Genomic DNA, 20,654 nt, shown 5'->3' on the forward strand with positions numbered 1-20,654 from the left:
CAAAGTTATGGCACTTTTACTACATGCGTATCTGAGAGTACACAGCTGCCTTAAGTGGAACACAATCACACCTACACATGTATATTTCCATATGTTTTCTTTAAATATTATTTATTAGTTTTCTCTGATGTTTTTGTGGTTGGACTTATTGCACAAAGGAAACACATTGACAAATTCAATATTGCACATCCAAATTTAAAATCTTGAAATAAAATTGAACAAATTTTATTCTCTGCTCATCAGAATAAAATACTGCATCTGCCATGCTATGGATGGACCTACTCAAATGTCCCACCAATAGTGCAGTGGAAATGAACCTTGTGTTGCCTTATGTGACATAATTTCATAAACAGCTTGCTCAGGAAGGTGTGAAATGGGGGTTAAGTACACAAGTTGTGAACTTGACATTCACAGAGATCAGGGTTATTGCCAGCTACCAGGCTGACCAACAGACATTGAAGGGAATTTATATGTCAACCATCACTGAAATGAAGAAATTACACTTAATTTGCCTGAGAGTATTTTAGACAAATACCTTAAAATTTTAGCCGGCAGTAAAGTGTGTAAATTAATGTAATTTTGTATTTTGCAAGTAATTCAAAGAAATATTATAATCAGGTGACAACTCTGTGACAGGGATAAAATAGAGGGACTAGAGGGTACATAGATTATGTCATGAAAAGGAAATTTAACATTAACTTGATTATTTTAACAAAATCTTAACCTTTTTTTGCGACACCGGTATATCCATTTGCACATTGTTGTAGCATAGAAAAGAAACCGTGGTCAAATAGTAGAAGTGCTTAATTGAATTGTGTGGTGAACTTCATCTATGTCCAACCTGCATGCACAATTCATACTCTCCAGGCACATTACAATCAATTAATTGTGGACTTGGATGAATAAAAGGACATTCAGCTGTGACATTGCTAGCTACATTCCTCATTTGTTTGTGTTGGAGGTGTGCAATTACATTATTTGCTTTGTAAATTTTCACTCCGATTCTGCAGCGAGATTTCATCATTTGTTTGAACAGATGTGTGCACACATCTCTGTTTTGTAATATTTGCTAGCAACATATGTAGGAAATGTAAAATTAACCAAATTAGAACAGGAAGGATTTAAATTTTAATATCAAATGAGTCAAGGGGATTGTTTTTACAATCTCCAAGTATACTTTTTTGGGATACACACACACCCCTACATGTTCCTGCTATCATATGTGGATGTTGGGTAAAAATCCATACACAGAGGACATATACATTTCACTATCTTACTGTGGACACACCTGGTCAAACTGCAGTGAACCATAGACCTTTCATCTGTCGATGGGGTACATTTTGGCATGGTAAACAAACGCTGTAGCACATGTATACCTCAACACACAACACAAATATGCCCTTTTCCCCTTCCTTCTACATTTACCAGAAAGATTTTGTCCCAAATACTATAATCAAAATATTTAATTCTTGATCACGAGAGCAGATGTATACCTACTGCGCACATTGCGTCAAGCGCACTTTCCATGGAATAACACAATCTTGACCTAGCCTAGCGACATACGCATTCGAAGACAGTGATTGGTCAGTTCTCAACAGTTGGCTTACTACCGTCATTGCGCTGTACGCATATATCTTTGGGTACTGAGTACCGTACATGGATTTACAAATTTGTCAAACAAAATTTTGTGACTTTTCTACCCCTTTTAGTTGAACACCAAAAGATTTCATAAACACGTACTTCTGTAGAGAGTAAATTCAAATCAACATCAACTAATTTAGACTGTTAAAATCAATAATGATAACTTTGACTATAAACATATTTGATGAAATGTAGGTGGGATGATATTTGGAAATCACAGAAAGAAATATCAAATATGAATGAATTGAAGTTGATATAAAGAGGAAAAGAGAGAGAGGAAGAGGACTGAAAAGAATGGAAGAAGAGGGAGAGAGAAGGGACTGAAAGAATGAGCATGATGAGTGTGAGTGTCCAATGATAATGAAAGGATAGAGAGATTGTTATTGTTATTGTGAGTTGGAATAAGGTTGATTTGAAGGAGGAGAGAGTGAGAGCAATTATTATTGTAGTGGGTACAAGTGTATAAAATTTGTCTCAAGCACACTTTGGGTTTACATTATATTTGTGTCTGTCGATCTGTGTGTGCATCGTGTGCTTGTGTGCATGTTTGAGCATTTTGTTGAACATGTCTGTGTGATTGTAAATAAGCTGTATACAGCATACATAGAGTCTGAATAAAACTTGCCAATACTGATGATATCCAAATTGATGGTTTGATTATCTCCTTCAAGTTCCATCCATCATGCATGTACTACTTGACAGGATATTCACATTTACTTATCTTTTTCCCTCGTCTTGTTTCCATAGCAACAGTTATTTGGCAATGAAGTTATCACAGGGCCCACACATTTCTGGGAGCAGAGCTATGCTCCGTATCTCATCGGGTTTGGAAGTGCAATAATAGTCATAGTATTTGCAGTGGTGAGTATCGTGGATGGGAAGTGCTTGCTATAAGTGTAATATATCCAAGTAACACAGGAATTGGAATTGATATGAAAATCTTGAAAATTTGATTAGACCTTAATGAAAAGGGAATCAGCCCTTCTTTGTTTGGGTTTTTTCCATCATATTGATAGTGACTAGGGATGTTGGAAAGGGCAAAATCTGGCTTAACATTGGTACCAAATTAACTTGAAGGTGTGTTCCCCCTGGCACATATTATTTTGTGATACACACAGGCATAAGATAAATTTCTGCATGGGTAATTTGGAGCAAGCTTTTAGCACCATACAGTGTACCCAGTACATGATAACTCTGGGCTTGAAGATTGTAGATTTTCAGTTCCCAATTAACCCCAAGCAACAACAGGCATTGCTTTCTGATGACCAAATAGCTCTAGCTTACACTTCATGGAATACTTGATCGCAAAATCCTTGTTGTTTACGAGTAATATGAAATAACTAAATATCGTACGTATGAAAATCAACAAATTTTCCTAAAATGATCAATTTTCACATTTAACCTACTTTGCACTGATTTGACAATAATTTTTAAGTATTAAATTTGTTACCATGCATCCTGACTCTAAAAATAAAATAAAACTGCATTTTGCATTTAGGTTTTCATGCCACATGCAGGAAACACCTTTTTAGACTTTATGCAAGCTGTTTCAATATTATTGGTACCCATCCGTTTCCAGTAATTATGGACAAATTACCTCTTCAAAGTGCAACATACGATCCACCGCATATGTTTTTAGATCAAATATAAGAAAGGTCATAAAGCTATTCTAATAATGTCAAGAGAATCCAATGTTGCACTTTGAAGAAGCAGGCATAACTGCTGGGTACCAATCATTTTGATGCAGCCTGTACACAATGAAAGGTTTGACCTAAGTCATGGATCACACCCATTAACCTTACAATGTTGATGTACCAATTCAAATAAGAGTTATGAAGGATAAGCTTATTATCTTCAAGACTTCCAGTCTTCATCCCTAGTTGATGGTATCAATATAAAATAAGATAAGCGATCAAAATCGCCATATCTTCAGGTTACACTTTTGCTTTATATTTTAATGTTATGGAAGACTTTCCAATATGATGCGATCAATTGAGATTAATGAGAAGATAGTGAAAATAGTTTCATCTAGAATTCTGGCGACCAAACCAAAAGCTTTAAACCGCAGTTAGGTCAAGTTAGGATTAGGATTGAGCTATGTTTCATCTGACAAAACAGAACAATATATTTTTTTCATCACAAAAAGATAATTGCTGTATTTTTCTGACATTGGAAACTAGTGCATAAAACCATAGTGTAGGTGTACATCCGTAAACACCATGATTAAGGGGGTACTACACCCCTGTGGTAAATTTGTGACTATTTTTGCATTTTTCTCAAACAATTTAATAACACACTGGTAACAAAAGTTATGTATATTATTGGGACAAGGAATCCAATTACTACACTGAAATTTCAGTGACTCAAGACAAGCGGTTCAGTATATATGACAGGAAATGAGGTACATCCTAGCGGTACCTCTTTTCTTAACATAAATAACCAACCGCTTGTCGTGGGACACTGAAATTCCAGTGTAGTAATTGGATTCCTTGCCCCTATAATATACATAACTTTTGTTACCAGTGTGTTTTTAGTTTTTGATAAAAATGCAAAAATAGATACAAATTTATCGAGGGGTGTAGTACCCCCTTAAGGTTGTCCTTAATCCTGTGTTATGATGTTATTGATGCTTATCAATGTCAAGATTAAGGGAGAGAATAAGTAATTTAAAGAACAGTAATGGTTAGCAAATCGAGTCAATTTTTAGATTTTTGCACTCCCTCTGTATAAATATTCTGTACTGTGTAGGTGTTCATGTGATAAAACAACCACGATGATATGCATTCAATCATTCTTGTTTTCAATTGATGTTTATTTCCATATTGTCATTGTAGGTGTGCTATTGCAGTTGTAAGATATGGCGAGCTAAAAAACTGCTGAAAGAAGAGGAGAGGATGTGCGTGTACCCGCCGATCAGACCAGAAACCCAGCAAGGGCAACATATACAACCTAACCAACCATATCAATCTTATGGCTCTCATAGAAGTGAGCCCATCAAAATTAAACACCATAAAAATCTCTTTGAGAGGTACGTTATGCATGTATTTCTTTTGTTAACTTTGTTTTTGTTCTTGAACGCTGTAACATAATTGCCCCCTTTGCACAGAGTCATGGAGTCATATGGGAATTTGTTTTTTCATTGTGTTGCAATTTATTCCTTTCGCTTCCTCCAAAGAGGGTGCCAGTTGGTGCTACCCCAATATTTGGCCAAGGGTACAAAGAAATATGTAAATGCATGGAAGTTGGCTTACCCATTCTCCTTGCCACGCATGTGTTTTGCTTATGGTTGTGCTTCCTTGTTGCACTGGAAGTGGTGTGGACTATAATTTATCTCTGATTATGTTGTACATGCATGTATTATAAATGTTAATGGTAAGATAAATAATTTTGTTGGATATTTCTTGATATTTATGTGTATTTTAAAGACATTTTTAAATAGCTTGTTTCTTGAGTGTCTAAATGACCTATAGTAGAAATCACACTGGCCTTAATCCTAACCAAAACACTGAACAAATCATTCCAACACTGGGTGACATGTAAGGTATTCTGTTGTTATGTAGTGTGTAGATCAGTGTAGTTGTAAAGCTTTTAAGCTTAAAGTGAGTAATAAACTTCATGTTTTCTATTCTGCAGGAGAGTTTCGTCAGCTTCTTTGACCATAGAAATCAACCAAACAACAGAGAGTGTGCAATGGGTAGCATCACCCCCAAAGGAAAGGTATGAAGCTAAGGAAGTATTACCCAAGCAAGGCAGAGTATTTTCATGGATGTTTGAAAGCATATGTAGCGTTCAGATACACAAGCTAATAAATGCCATTTCCAAACTTTGAGTTAAGACCTTTATAATGCTAGTTTGAGATTAGCATCCTACTTGAAATATTCCAATGTAAATTTTTGGAACTATCGTCAAAAGTAGCACATATATTCTTATTATTTTCTTTATATTTGACTCATTCCCAAATTGAGAAAGCTGATATATCGTTGTTTGCATCTGTTGTGTATATATATCTCCTCATATTGCTAAGCATGGGTAACTTTTAAAACTTTTAAAAGTTTAAAGGACTTAAAAGGACTTTTTACAGGGTCCCAAAAGTAAAGGAACCCATATTTTTGACTTATTACCAATGTAAATATCAAAGAATAAGAGTAAGGTTCTTTTATTACTGTCAGGTAGAATCATTTATAATTTAGTACCAAATGTTTGCTTTGGATGATCAGATTTTTTTCGTTGGCATGCTGCACATGTTAGGTTGGCAAACAAATGATAACACACTGTGTGTCAAATTTCATTCCTATTTTACCTTTACCTTGAAGCGAAGATTTTATGGCGAACATATTCTTCCGCTGTAATTGTGTTTTCTAGGCTATGCAACTTAAAACATCCAGTGACATCACTACCAATCGTGAGGTGAAAATCAGTAAAGTCTGTTAAAGATCCGTGTAAACAAACATACAAAGAACAGTAAACATGTGTGACATGACCAATAAGAGAGTGGTATTTATAGCTTATGTTATAACATACGATTGGACATTGAAATTAAATTAAAGCCTTGTACGAGTTGGAGGAATATTCTTAAATAGATTTCACATGACTGTGCAACAAAGGTAATATTACATACCGTTGGTTCTTTTGGTTAGCTGACCTGTGCCCGATACATTCTGAGATATTCAACCTATGTATTTGAAGCCATCCTTTTTAGATGGAGAAGCAGAAAAATCCATGACAGTATCTGCAGCTGGAGAGGGAGGGTTCCCGGGATCAAAGTGCTCAACCCCCTGCCGGCCATCCTAAGTCATGGGGGAGGGAGGAGTGCAGTTGCAGTAGTAGACTGACTGAACTGACAACAGGATGTAGCATAACCTTGGCTTGATAATACTAACATCTTCAAGACTGCACAACCTACTGCACGTCCTTAAAAAATGTTGATGCAGATCAAGCCAGGTAGTACCACACCTTTTCAACCTTATTGACGTAATCTGAAAATCTGCACCTAGTTAGAAGAATCACAAATAAAAGGAATGTGGGCCCAGGGGAAGTACAATAAAGCAGAAATAGAAGCTCAGGCAAACTAACATATGTGATCAAGCAAAATGAGTCTAATTCAATGCCACATTTTCCAGAAAACCCCATCAAAATTGAACATTTGGTTCCTGAGATATGATCAGTTTCAGTATTCCGAAAACAAAGGAAATATCACTTCCTTTGTTTGGCCATATCTCAAACTCAATGTTCCTGACATCCGACTAATTTTGTTTGATCACATGAAGATAAAAGATTGAGAGAGCAAAATAATTGGAACCACATGGATCGAACAATTGTACTTTATGGGAAGGACAGATTCGTGTAGTGCTCTTCTCACTGGCTTATCACCACTGCGGCCCGGGTTAGTGTAGTGGCCTTCTCCCTCACTTCTCACCACTGAGGCCTGGGTTCAATTCCCTGTGTTGCCATGTGTGAAATTGGTTTCTGATCCGTGCTCATCCGCGCAGGTTTTTCTCCGGATGCTCGGGTTTTCCTACTGCTTATACAGGGATCGGCTCAAACAATAATTTTCAGGAAATGAATGAGTAATCCATCCATTTTCATCCCTGCTTCTAAAATCGGACTTCTTCCCATATCCCTGTCCCATCATATTTGGTTGGCATCCATTTAGTTTAGTAGCCTCTGAGCACAGTTGGGCTTTGTCTGGTTTCGGCCAAATGTTATAAATAAAATTTCCTGTGTCCAGTATCATCTTAAGCCCTGCTAGAGTGAAGCATGTAGGCCATCCTCTTAATTAAAATATTATCGTATGCGACTGCTAGGACATTTGAGAGAAGAAATGATGATGACTAGCAAAGGATTCACTTACAATTTGTGACAGTGTGGTACAGTTGTGTGAGCTTTAGACAATAATACTCACTGGTTCTGTGTTGATGTTGTTTACAGTGCTCTTCCCTTTCTGCTTTCTATTTTTTGAAGATAACTTCATTTTCAAGTTTTTGACTTATGTCCCCAGGTTTAAAAAATAACATAATATTTAATTTGATCTTATAAACTACAAATATTTAACCAAACATAATAATTTTTTGCCTGCAGTAAATGCAGACATTTTCAATTGAAATCCTGACAAATCAGACAGTGTTATCTAAAAATCAAAATCTAAACCTTAGAAACTGGAAACTTGACGTGCTCTTTAGTGTTCTGGTTCTTCAAGTTGGGATCAAAAGTGTATTAATATCTCAAACTCAAGAATGAAAAAGGCTATTAAAGCATTGGGTCAACAAAATTAGAAGATAAGTGCCTGTACAAGTACTCCCAATGCAAAGTTTAGAAATGGTTTGATTCAGGTATGTGGGTGGTTGCTGCGTGGGATGAATGGTTAGATGGATAAACCATACAGTTTGGATTTGTTGATTTTACTTTCATCTTGAAAAACCCTTGTAATTTGAAGATGGTTAAAATTACTATTCCAGACTGATCAGTACATTTGATCGGTCCATGAAACCTCTTTTTTATAGATTTTTTCACAAATATTCATTAATTTTGGGACTCAAAACAGGTCCCTGGATGATTCATCAGCAGATCACAACATTTTGTAAAAACTCATTTTAGATAACTATGATACTGAGGTACTTAGTTGTGACATTTGAAAGACGCTAGGGTGAATAGCCAGTATGTCCTGGGAAAAGCTATTGTGTCTTGGAAATTGTTGAATTTTCAGATCAATCAGTGATTTTTGTGCAAAATAGGTCTGTGTGAATCTACAATACAGGGTCATTGCTACATGAAGGGTTTTGTGGTGGTGGTGGCGGCATATTTGTTGCAAAATTATGTCTTTTTGTTTTGGGAAAACCTTGTACATTTTATCCTTATGGCAGAAATTAATGGAAATTCATGTTTAAAGATTTTATTTGACTTTTAATATTCACTTGTATATTTCTTTGTATGTTTTTATATGTATGTATGCCTTTTGCCCTTCTATGTATAAAGGACCCCTTCGAAATAAGCCTTTGGGCTTAAAGGGCTATCCTGTGATATCTCCTTGCTTTGTTTTTTGTGTATTATATGTTATTATTCTTAATGCATTTTATATCTATTACCTTGTATTGTTGTATGTGCAATATGGAGATACCAAATCAAATCAAATCAAAAGCTATGAAAATAGAGAGTGCCTCATTTTTTGACACAAATTGTTTTTTTCCACACATTTGGCCACCAAAGTAAATGAATACAGTCATTAAAGGTCTGTACAAAATATATACATGGGCCAGTCTCGGTAGTTATCAATCAATCATATATTGCATTGAAGTCTGTATTTAGCTCCGTTTCTGAGAAACACTATTTTTGATACATCGTATAGTATTTCTTCAATCAATATTAATATATCCTGTGAGGATATCCTAATAGTCATATACAAATTGATGTATTTTTCTAGAATCTGAAAGTTCCATAGGATATGCAAACGACACTCTGTTCATACTGAGAAACTCTTTCCCACTTGGCCTGAATGTAAATGATATAAATGATTCTTAAAAGAAATGTGTACGTGCAAATGAACTTTGAAGTAACAGTGTTGTTCAGAAGCTCAATTAACATGGGTATAGGATGCTCTCTGATTTAATCTTCTTTATTTTTATATCTTTTCTTGGTAGTTCTGTAGCTGAATACTTAGAATCTGCAGGAAATAGAATGACACGGAAGCAGCTGAGACACTCCTTGAAGAATATAAGAGCATTACATGAAGAATTCTGGGTAAGCGTCAAGGATGTTGTGGCGGAGGTGTGCAAAGATTTTGTGAAACAAGGACGTAGTTGTTTTAGCTGAATTTGCAAGAAAGGACATTTTAACTTACAATTCCCACTACTTTGGCTTGGATCTGTGTAGCATGTAGCTGGCATCCACCAGCCTTCAAAGCACAATGGGTGGTTAGTTTGGTCATGTGACTGCTGAATTGAGGTCATATGATTTGATGATCTTTGTGATTTTATGTGACAAGTGATTGGAAGTTTTCAGTTTGATGTAGAAACAATGTTAATTTTATATGTTCCAAAGCGCTATCATAATACTATGCTGTATCTAAGTCAAAAAGAGATAAAGGGATAAAACAGTCAAGCACAGCTTATTCATTGATAATGTTGTGTTTACTCTTTTGGCCATGTTGTGTTAGCCATGGGTGTATGTTGTATTTTGATCCATCATTTACACTTATCACGTTTCCAGTCTGTACTGCGATTCAAACTTTCTATTAATGATTCTTAGTAATAGTAGGTAAAATGTGTGGAAGATTCGGGTTGCATTTTTCTCCAAAAACCTGGAGAAAGACCTGGAGAAGTGATATTTGAAAAAAAAATTCAGCAAAATTTTGGAAAGATAGCTTTAGATTTTGACCAGTAATCATTTCAAAGTTCAAAGCATCAGTATATTGTTTGGTTTCTTCTCCATCAAATTTTGTATATTTTCATTGCAGAATCCTTGCACATCCAATCCCAACCCACTGGCCCTGGGAATCCAATCCTTGTCCTGTAAATTTGCTGTCATGCTGGTGACTTTAGTCCTGGGTCAAGATATGGGACTTTGATAGGCTGGAGTAATATAGTAAACTGTTGCACCATTTGATCTGGGCCGGTTTCCTGAATTATAAAATCCTTTTTATTTTTGGCAGGATATACCAATGAATCACCCGGAGAGTATAGAAGTTCCGGGTTCCGCCTCCAAGAATCGCTATCGTACTATACTGCCAAATCCTGAAACAAGAGTAGGTCTACCACCCGTACAAGGGGATCCTCTCTCAGACTACATAAATGCCAATTATATACGGGTAAGTGACATGTAGAGTAGTGTACATTAACATGGGAAAATAGTTTTTACAAATTTCTTATTTTTTACACTTTTTGCAGTTAAAATCAGAAAAATTTAAAAGCCGGCAATATATTGGGATTTCGTGTATAGCTGTTTGAAATAAGTCACATGTTTAATGGTAAGAATTAATAAGAAAATAATGCCCAAATGAGCAAAAATATTATGTTGTACAGTAACCTCTTTTTGTCAGCATATCTTTTATATGCCAGACCTCTTATCTAGACTTCTTCTCTGATCAGAAGGAAGTAGATGAAAAGTAGATCTCAAAATTAATTCAAGGTCTACCTTGACTGCACTTGGACAAAAGTACTAGTATGGAGCTATATTTGGAATATTGTCCCAGAATTCATTGTGTTTATTCCAGAATTCATTGTGTGTATTCAGAATCGGCAGATGGTGCAATTCAAAATGAGGTTAATTACTCTCTTCATTCCGTGTCATCAGTACTATCCAACAGATAACTGCTGTTGATGTCATGTGATGATATTACAGACTGCACTGAGAATTGTTTTTTATTTCTGCTGTATTTGCGACCTAAATTGCGATTGATTTGCTGCTAACCGAAAAAGTGTGAAGTGTTGTTATTTTTTTTACGAACTCTTAAAGGGGTGTTGAGGGGTTTTGTTTCCCCCAATTTTCATTTATTTTTTTAAAAACAAGGGAAGAAGCATACGCATCGTACACTAAAACACTAGAATCCACAAAAGCCAACTGTTTCAAGCCCCATTGTCTAGTATTTTGGGTCGAGAATGCACTACTCGTGTTCCCTTTCAATTGTTGTTACAGCAGTCACGTAAGCAACCATGTTCTATTTAGCCTGCTATGTTTATTTACTAAGATATTAATATCCAGTGTGTCTTGGATTAAAACTTGCCAGATAGATTTGCACGTTTTTCTTGCTGTATTTTTTTATTTTTGTCTTTCATTATAATTTACAGAGGGACTGCTACTTCAAATTGTGTGATATTGTTTTTCTTAGGAGATACCCCTCTTCTTGGTCTTTTATGAAAATTCTCTTCCAGTAAGGACCCCCCAAATGTAATTATGTGTCCAGACATTTCCATCATAGCTAACATTAAGTGCAGAGAGAGCATTATGGTGACCCACTATTTTTTTAATTTTCCACCCACTAGATATAATGTGATTTGATTTGTGGAGTGATAAATCTCGTTATTGGTTTACTGGGTCTTGTATTGATTCTTTCTTAACATCTCAACTGTCAGGAGAAATATGCTGTAAAAAAATGACAAGTAAATAAGGAGGCTGACTGGCTGGCTTGTGGGTTTCATGTCACTAGATTTAATGGGGTCTGTCATATTTAGGCATCCAGGGGTCCATTTCACAAAAACTTAGGATCAATCTTGAGTCATCACACCCAGGCTAAAAGCCTATTAAAGCAAATGTAGGATTTAGGGATTCAATCATGTTTCACCGTTGTTCATCACCGTTTAACAACGATGCGGCAGCGTCGTCTGCGTGGTTTACGCTCGGGCAGCTAAAGCTGCCCTCGCAAGTAAACCACGCAGACGCTGACGCGAAGTTGTTAAACGGTGATGCACAACGGTGAAACATGATTGAATCCTTTCAACAACGAAAAGAAGCTAAAGATCGTATAATTCACGATTATTTGACGAGAAATGTCAGTCAATCATTGTCACTAAGCCTCACAAAAACTTCGATGATTTCTCTTTTGATATCAGCAATAAAGCTACAGAATAAAACGGCAAAGTTTAGCCGCTACCTGAAAGACACTGAATTCAACTTCTAAGCTTGCATACGCACAAAGGTTCCAGGCATGACGAATTTTACTGGCGCTCGCAGAACGCGTAGTCTCGCTCGCGTTCGGCGTATCGCTATACAGTAAAAGTGTGGATTCATCACGGATTAACAACGGTTGGCTCTTGTACAAAGGTATAGGAAGAGTTGTTGAATGATATTTGTAAAATACTATAGGGACATTTGCAGCCATACAGTATTTTGAAATTGTGTGAAGAAATAAAGTAAACAAAACCAAGGGGGACGTAAAATGAGATCTTTGTAATAAAAAAAACTCCTCCCAAAGTACATTTACATTCATCTGATGTTCTGATACATTTGAACTTTTGTTAAACTGCCAGTTGAATGTTTAAGATGATTTTTTTTTGCCAGGCAACCTATTAAATGCATGTGTTGCTTTTCACTGTACTGTACTTTTATGTGATTTGTTTAATGCCAAATTAATTACATAGGCAGCATTTGCAGATTGTACATTACAGGCATTTATTGAGTGCCCCGTAACGAATGGGGCACTTTACAAAATAGTAGGCCTATATACAGGTACATAGAAAAGTATACAAGTACAAACATAGAAAAGTATACAAGTACAAATATGCGAGCTGAATTGCAAAATAACTGGTGCAAACAGAGTGTACCATAAAACCTTGTCTACAAGCACATAGATTGTTTTTGATGACAGCTAAATTGATACAAAACAGCCGTAAATATGCCAATACAATAGATTGGTCTTATAATAATACTTGTTTGTATACGCTTGTATCCGTAATTTATTTGCTTAAACTTCATAATTTTATAATTTTGTTATTAATTTAGCTTTCATCAAAAACACTCTATATGCTTGTAGATTAGGTTTTATGGTATGGGATGGTAGCAAGAAATGTACATGAATAACTGTTTTGAGTTTTTAACAGTGGGAGTGTACTGTCTTCCCTGCTGTCATGAAGAAGTGAATTCCATAGACGGGGCACAGAGGCCAGAAAAGAATGATCACCAGAGTGTATGTTGAAAGACAAAAGTCTGCATTGTTTAATCATGTCTTGTGTTTGTTCCTGTAGGGTTACGACCAAGAACCAAACTGCTGTGTAGCAACACAGGGTCCTTTGCCTCACACCATAACAGACTTTTGGCGAATGGTGTGGTATGTCAATGCTCCCATTATTGTCATGGTAACCAAACTCAAGGAAAGAAGTAGGGTAAGTATTGAACAACTTGATGTCATGATGAGAATGTGTGTACATGTTGGATGTATATAATCACTGTAAAACAAGGAGGAAAGTGTGTCTGATGTTCTCTTTTCATGTGGAATGGATAGGAATCATTGCAAAAATGCATATTTGAGCCCTAGATACGGTGGGTGACCAATCCCTTAAAAGGCCTATAGGAAGAAAAATATTTGTGCGCATTAAAATTTTGTGAATTAACTCCACTCGGGATATTTTTATGTGCGTGAACATTCCATGCCTTTTCAAATATCCTTGCATATCAAACTGGGGAAAAACTTGGCTCAGCTACTAAGTTTTCATGCAACATGCATATATTGCTAATTTACAATTCAAATATGACTTAAAGGATGAAGAACCACTGAAATGGCAGAGAGATCCCAAAGGCAAAGAAAAATGTTCCAAGGATATGCTTGAATAACATAATGTATAATAAACAGTGAGGAAGAAGACAGTAGTATTATTTTATTAAAAGTTTTATGAACCTTATGGCAATTGTCTGAGAAGCTGAAGATATTGCTGTTTTAACCTTTATTTTTCTCAAGATCTGTGGTGAATGATTTGACTATAAGAATAATATGAGATTAGTTCCTTTGAGAGAATTCAGATTTGCAAGGTTTTTCAATCATTTGAATTGTAAGGAATTGGCTTCTATATATAATAGTTTGTTCAAAATGATTCCTCCTGTTTTACAGATTACAGTGTCACAGATATTATAGTTTTGTTGTTTTTGTTTGCTTCAGTTGTGGTTGATCATTTAAATCTTGTTTATTTGTCTTTAGTTTTGTTGATGTAATGTTTTGAGATGGATACCTAATAATGATAGGGTCTCTGTATAAAAAGAGTGTTTTTCAATTACAATGTAAATAATAGATAAAGTGAACTTTGAGGGTACTGTTAGCTCAGTTATCAAGCATCTCTATACCTGCACTTATAAATGCACATTTATGTTTTTGTAAATTTGAGGTGGTTGATGCGTGATGACATGCCCGTTAGAAACAATAGGTGACGATTTAGTGGGTACACTGGAACTCACTGTGACACGCTACAATACAGTGTACATGATCGAAACCCAACTTTAATGAAAAACTTGAGCAACTAGAAGTTCACACAACTGTACTACCGTTCTCCTTATTAGATACATGGTTACCTGCCTTTACAGAACAGTAGAAACAACGGAACAGTAGAAACAACCCAGTTGGCGGTGACACTCATCAAAAATACGGGGAATAAACTTGATAAAACGCCCAGTGATGTGAGGTGTCCAGTATAAACGCATTAACTCACCCAAATAAATGACTGGCCTTAATAGTGTAAAATAACACTTTTGAATCAGAGTGAATGTAATAAAAAAAAATGTGTAAACACTTTGTGAATCCCAGTGAATGTAATAAATCCAAAGTGTACAGTTGGTGAAGGGTGATGTAGAAAAGCCATTGTCAATATTATCTCCTTCAAGGCATCACTGGCCAAACAACTCACACGGAAATACTCAAGTGCTGAATATACTTAATTACTTTTCTATTTACTTATTGAAGATCTCAAAGTAGCAAATGATATCAGTCTGAGGATTGGTCTGCTTTAGACAATTGAAAACTTCCTGATCACTGTAGTCTTTCTTTAAATAAGGCAATTTATAGCGCATTATGCCAGGCCTCAATGCGCTGAACAAAGATACTAAACCTACAATTTACATCATGCAAAACAATACAAAAAGTATGCAAACATAATAAAAACATAGCAAAATATCATTCATAAACTACGACAGCAATTAATACACAATAAATACTAATAAATAACATAGGCTAAATCAATTACACTCGTTAAATAAAAGCCAGTAATTGCAGAGCAAGGTAGACAACCAAGGTAGACAACCGTTGACCTGTTGCAAGACAAAAAGACAATTGTCTACCCGAGCCTGCTAAAAATGATCCCCAGGCAAAAAACGCCCCCAAAGATTCCAAATAGTGAGACCTCAATGTGAAGACCTAATAATTCAAAAACAGCAATTTCACAATAAACATATTAATATATATATATTGTAACCAATATAAACAGCCTCTTGTCACACTTTCACGATATCCGATGGGTACCTAACAAGCGCTACGAAGCGTGCCTCTTCACACCTTACGAAATGCTTACTAGCGTTGCGTTGCATTGGAGTTACTTAGGCTACTATTATTTCCTCTTAATAAAAACAAACGAAACAAGTTAGATTTAAACTTCTACCAAGGATCGACCGGGGCTCGAACCAGCAACCTATCGATCCATAGTCGAAACTACACACTATGCTACAAGTGGTTGTGCTAGAAAGCTGTCTATTTATTATACTTATTGTTTACGGAATACTATTACTAGTATATTACCAATGAATAACCCTAATCCTAATCCAAACCCTAATCCAAACCCTAATCCTACTCCTAATCCTAACCCTAACCTGGCGAGCTGTACAGCGCAGAAACACACTGCGCCGGGCAAAACAGGTACCTGATCGACGCTACAAAGCGAATCCCCAAAACACCTTGTGATCGCTACAAAGCGAGCTAAAATGTGACAACGGGGTGATAAGCAATACATGTATAAAAAGTGAAAACATGTATAGCAAACAATGATTTAAAAGCGTGGATTTGGTCTGCAGAATCAAACAGCGGGAGAGGGGAGGGTCCCTCCTGGAGAGGGGAGGGTCAGTCATTCACCTTATTGGACAAGAAGAATGTATCTGTCATCTTTTATTTTCACTGCTCTGAAATAAACCTCAAAATAAATCCTCACAAAATTTCCCAATATACAGAACTTTTGTCCTGACTCTATAAATAATTGCTATAAGAGCCAATAGATGTTATATAATAGAATCCAGCAACTCCTGCACCTCAAGGCCTGTTAATAGCAATTCAATTATACTTGTGTATGAGTTATGTGCATAATTGTTTGATTTAGGGATTCAATCATGTTTCACCGTTGTTCATCACCGTTTAACAACGATTGACAGCGTCGTCTGCGTGGTTTACTTGCGAGGGCAGCTGTAGCTGCCCGGCGGCGTAAACCACGCAGACGCGCCGGACGCGAAGTTGTTAAACGGTGATGAACAACGATGAAACATGATTGAATCCTTTCAACAACGAAAAGGAGCTAAAGATCGTATAATTCACATGATTGTTTCATGAGGAATGTTAGTTAATCATTGTCCCTCAGCCTTACAAAAACTTCGATGATTTCTCTGTTGATATCGGCAATAAAACTACAGAATAATAGCCGCTGCCTGAAAAAATATCGAATTCAACTTGTAAAGCTTGAATACGCACACATGTTCCAGGCATGATGAATTTTACGCGCTCTAGCGTAACGCGTAGTCTCGCTCGCGTTCGCGTATACGCTAGAGTAAAAGTGTGGATTCATCATGGATTAACAACGGTTGGCTCCTGTACAAAGGTATTGGAAGAGTTGTTGAAATTTAAGATGATAAAGGGGTACATTTTGAATCATGCTTTACATCCGGAAGTATGAAATGTACATCACATTCATGCCTGGGATGATTTGGATGATTTAAAATGTAGGCAGAAAATATAAAATGGGTTAAGTGGTTATCTTTGTATTACTTGCTCTAAATTTACTGGCATTTTATGGATTGGTAAACCATTTAATTTTCCATATATATTAAAGGTGTATGACTAGATTCACAGCCTCATCCCCCATTTTTTGTCATAAAAAGTGAGATTTTGGTTTTAGAAGAAGCCTATATTTTCTCATAACCCCATTAGCATGAGATATGTTTCGTTTAGATGGTGTGAACAAAAATGTGCTAAAAAGTGGCATGGTAACCATCACTGGAAGTACATTATAATTATATATAATACTATATTATATGGGGCATGGTTATACACATTTTTAATTGCTTCTCTTATCAAAATGGCTGGAGTAATACAACTCTTTGTAAACGGGCTGTTTCAATGGGAGCACCATGAAAGATAGAAAACAGAATATGAACAAATCAGGCCACCTACCTAATACTTAATACTGAAACAAAAAATGATCTTATGTGGGTGGTGGTTGGTTGGCATTGACGAGTATAATAACTTGGTTTCCAGTCACTCTTGACGGAAAGTCTGCGCCTTAATAAGCTGTGGTAATAAGTATGATACAGATAGCATACATGGGCATCACCACAGGGTGGCAGGTGGGGCATCAAATATTTTGATGTAAAATTAGGACTGGAAAAAATTCCAGTCCTAAATTCTGTTACCCATTTTGGATGTTTGTTCTTCTCTAATGGGGGCAAATTTGCCAATGACTGGGCTTTTGTTACGTTGGTTGGTTATGTACCTGTTTTATGCGCAGAGTCCCCCCTCAGAAAAATATTTTTTGGTGAAATCAGGATGGAAAAAATGAAATATTATGTGAAATCAGCCCCTGTTGTATTCTGTTTTTTACTAAGACATATTTCTCGATTGGGCTATTCCAGTTGAAATCCATACCCCCTATACGGAAGACATGACTTTAATCTCCCACACAGGGAGTGTGAATTTTAAATGGGATTACCTGAAATAAGTGACTCTATTTGAAATCTACACCTCACTGTTTGGGATATTAAGGTACACCATGTCTTCCATGGGGTATATGGATTTCAACTGGAATAGCCCATGATGAGGTTTTTGCCCCCTTGGATTAACCAATCTGATTACATGCACCTGAGTTCTACATGTATGCAATACAATCATTTGACTGAGACCATGTGTTGTTCCCTATGTAAATCTATGAATCCTTCTCATAGTTGGTTAATAGAAAGCTTACAGGAACAGCTGTGTCCAATGATGTCACTGGCCCCATAAATCCACACAGTATTTTGTATGTTGTTATTTTCTTTTCTATATATTAAATATTGAATAAATCAATTTGCATAATTATTGTGTGTTACATGAACTGCTGAGGAATGTAGGTCAAGAGACTATTGCCGTGGGACGATCTCGGACCATAAAATAATTTGATTTGGAAAGTCGTACATCTGCTTTCAGATGAACAGTGAACATGGTGGAACTAAATTGATTATATCACATGCATGGGCATCCTGTCTGATTGCTGCCCATTAATTTTGTCGGTTAATGTGTGACGTCAACTGCACAGTTGTGAAATGTAGGGATGGATTTTTAAAAGAGAACCAAAAACAACAAAAAGTAGGATTAAAAAAGCATGTACATGTACTATTGTACACTCATGTGTTATGGCATTGCATTCAAGCATGGTATTGAAATCAGTGCAAGTAAGTCCAGTGTAAATGTTATGGCTCAAAGCCTAACTAGCATGAGCCTAATAGCATGAGAAGGATTTGAACATTTGTATCTCCCATCCTATGCATCCTCTTTTTTTATGGTATGTTTAAGGGATCTGGAATGGCGTTTTGAAGCGTTTGACAGCATTTTTTTGGGACATGAGAGCACATCAGACATATCAATTGCATTCTGAATCTGAAGAATGTCTTTCTGATATCAAATAATTTTCATTTATGAAATTCACGATATAATACAAATTTTATGACAAATTATTAAAATTGATATTTTTGATATTTAACAGTACTTGAAGTAAACTTTATAAATCTGATGATTTATACTTTAAGTGTATGTAGGTGGGATGAAAAGCCCGACGATCAATTGAAAATTTTGACCTTTAATTATTGAAGATATGGATTTTTTCCCAAAATACTAAAAATAATTAGGTCTTTTTGGGAAAAAAATCCATATCTTCAATATGAAAGGTCAAAATTTTCAATTGATCGTCGGCTTTTCCTCTCAGCTACATTCACTTTAAGATCATATCATTAGATTTATAAAATTTACTTCGAGGACTGTTATATATCAAAAATGTGAAAAATATCAAATTTTAATAATTTGTCATGAAATTTGTATTATGTCGTGAATTTCAAAAAATGAAAATTATTTGATATCAGAAAGACATTCTTCATATTTAGAATGCAATTCGATAGGTCTGATGTGCTCCCATGTCCCACAAAAAATACTGTCGAAACGCTTAAAACGCTCATTCCAGATCCCTTAAGTAGATACCCATGAAAAATGTTTATTCCAAAAATTTTAGTTGATTCTGATTTTGTGTTTGGGAGTTATATGATGATTATATTACATTGCTGATAAATACAAATTTGATATTTTTGCAAAACAAATGAATCTGCAAGAAATTTATTTTTGAAATAAGTGGGGGACGAGGCTATGGATCAAGAAATGCCCCTTTAACCATAATATACCATAATTAGTTAACCTATGGGTAAATATCCTCCTGAATGTTGCACAGAATAATATTTGGGATTTAAAAATAGAATGTATTTTGCAAGCAAATACTGTATTATAGGGGGATATTTGGGATTCAATATAGAATGCAAACTTGTGAAATACCCAGTGTATTAAAGGGGGAGATTATAGTGTTAATAATATTTCACAATTTTAATTGTTCTGAAGAGTTTTGTGTTTTCTTTTATTTGCAGTATAAAACAGCAACACATTGAATATCAAAAATATTTTTATAGGATTTGAAAATTATAGTTCTGAAATGAATCAAGAAAAGTGCAACCTGATATAAATGTTTAATTCTGCAGTTTGCATTTTATAGAATGTAATAAACTTCAATACCCACAAGCATTCATAAATCAATGATTTATATTACATGTTTATACATGCTTTGTTTAATGTGCATTGTAAAATAATTCATAAATGATGTTGACTTTGTTTCAATGTTGAATGATTTAGTGCGTATATTTATTCTACTAGTGGGAGTTTGCCATATGTTTCTATAATATTTTGTCATGAGAAAGTTGATTTAGTCTGCAGTTGAAAAACATGAGTTTCATTATGTGTTTGTTTATTTTCATGAATAATGATACATGATGACTTCCAATGTTGGATGAATGATTAGAGGTTAATGACTGCATATCACTTGTTTTAATGGTATTGTAAAACATCTATCTTGCTTTAGAACCGATGAATGTTATGAAGTGTGTAGCCCTGGGGGACATTCTGATGTTCAAAGCACAATGTTTAGCTGTTAATACCTGAAAAATAAATGATGCAAAGTTCTTAACCTCATTCATAACCGACACATTTTACTGTTCATTCCATCCTGCCAATGTGAATGTCTGACGGATTGGCGAGATTTTAGCTGGAACATTTTTAACAA

General features: G+C 35.6%; 1 protein-coding gene across 1 annotated transcript in view; it reads left to right on the forward strand.

Moving 5' to 3' along the window:
• Nucleotides 1–20,654, forward strand: part of LOC140155846 (tyrosine-protein phosphatase non-receptor type 5-like) — an 85,652-nt gene that overhangs the window by 55,409 nt on the left and 9,589 nt on the right. The window contains exons 4-9 of the mRNA XM_072178836.1: nucleotides 2,389–2,502; nucleotides 4,476–4,669; nucleotides 5,275–5,358; nucleotides 9,276–9,375; nucleotides 10,286–10,441; nucleotides 13,314–13,451. Of these exons, the coding sequence (XP_072034937.1) occupies nucleotides 2,389–2,502; nucleotides 4,476–4,669; nucleotides 5,275–5,358; nucleotides 9,276–9,375; nucleotides 10,286–10,441; nucleotides 13,314–13,451 (786 nt within the window). The remainder of the gene's footprint in view (nucleotides 1–2,388; nucleotides 2,503–4,475; nucleotides 4,670–5,274; nucleotides 5,359–9,275; nucleotides 9,376–10,285; nucleotides 10,442–13,313; nucleotides 13,452–20,654) is intronic.

This window comes from Amphiura filiformis, chromosome 6, assembly GCF_039555335.1.
Source record: "Amphiura filiformis chromosome 6, Afil_fr2py, whole genome shotgun sequence".
NCBI lineage: Eukaryota > Metazoa > Echinodermata > Ophiuroidea > Amphilepidida > Amphiuridae > Amphiura > Amphiura filiformis.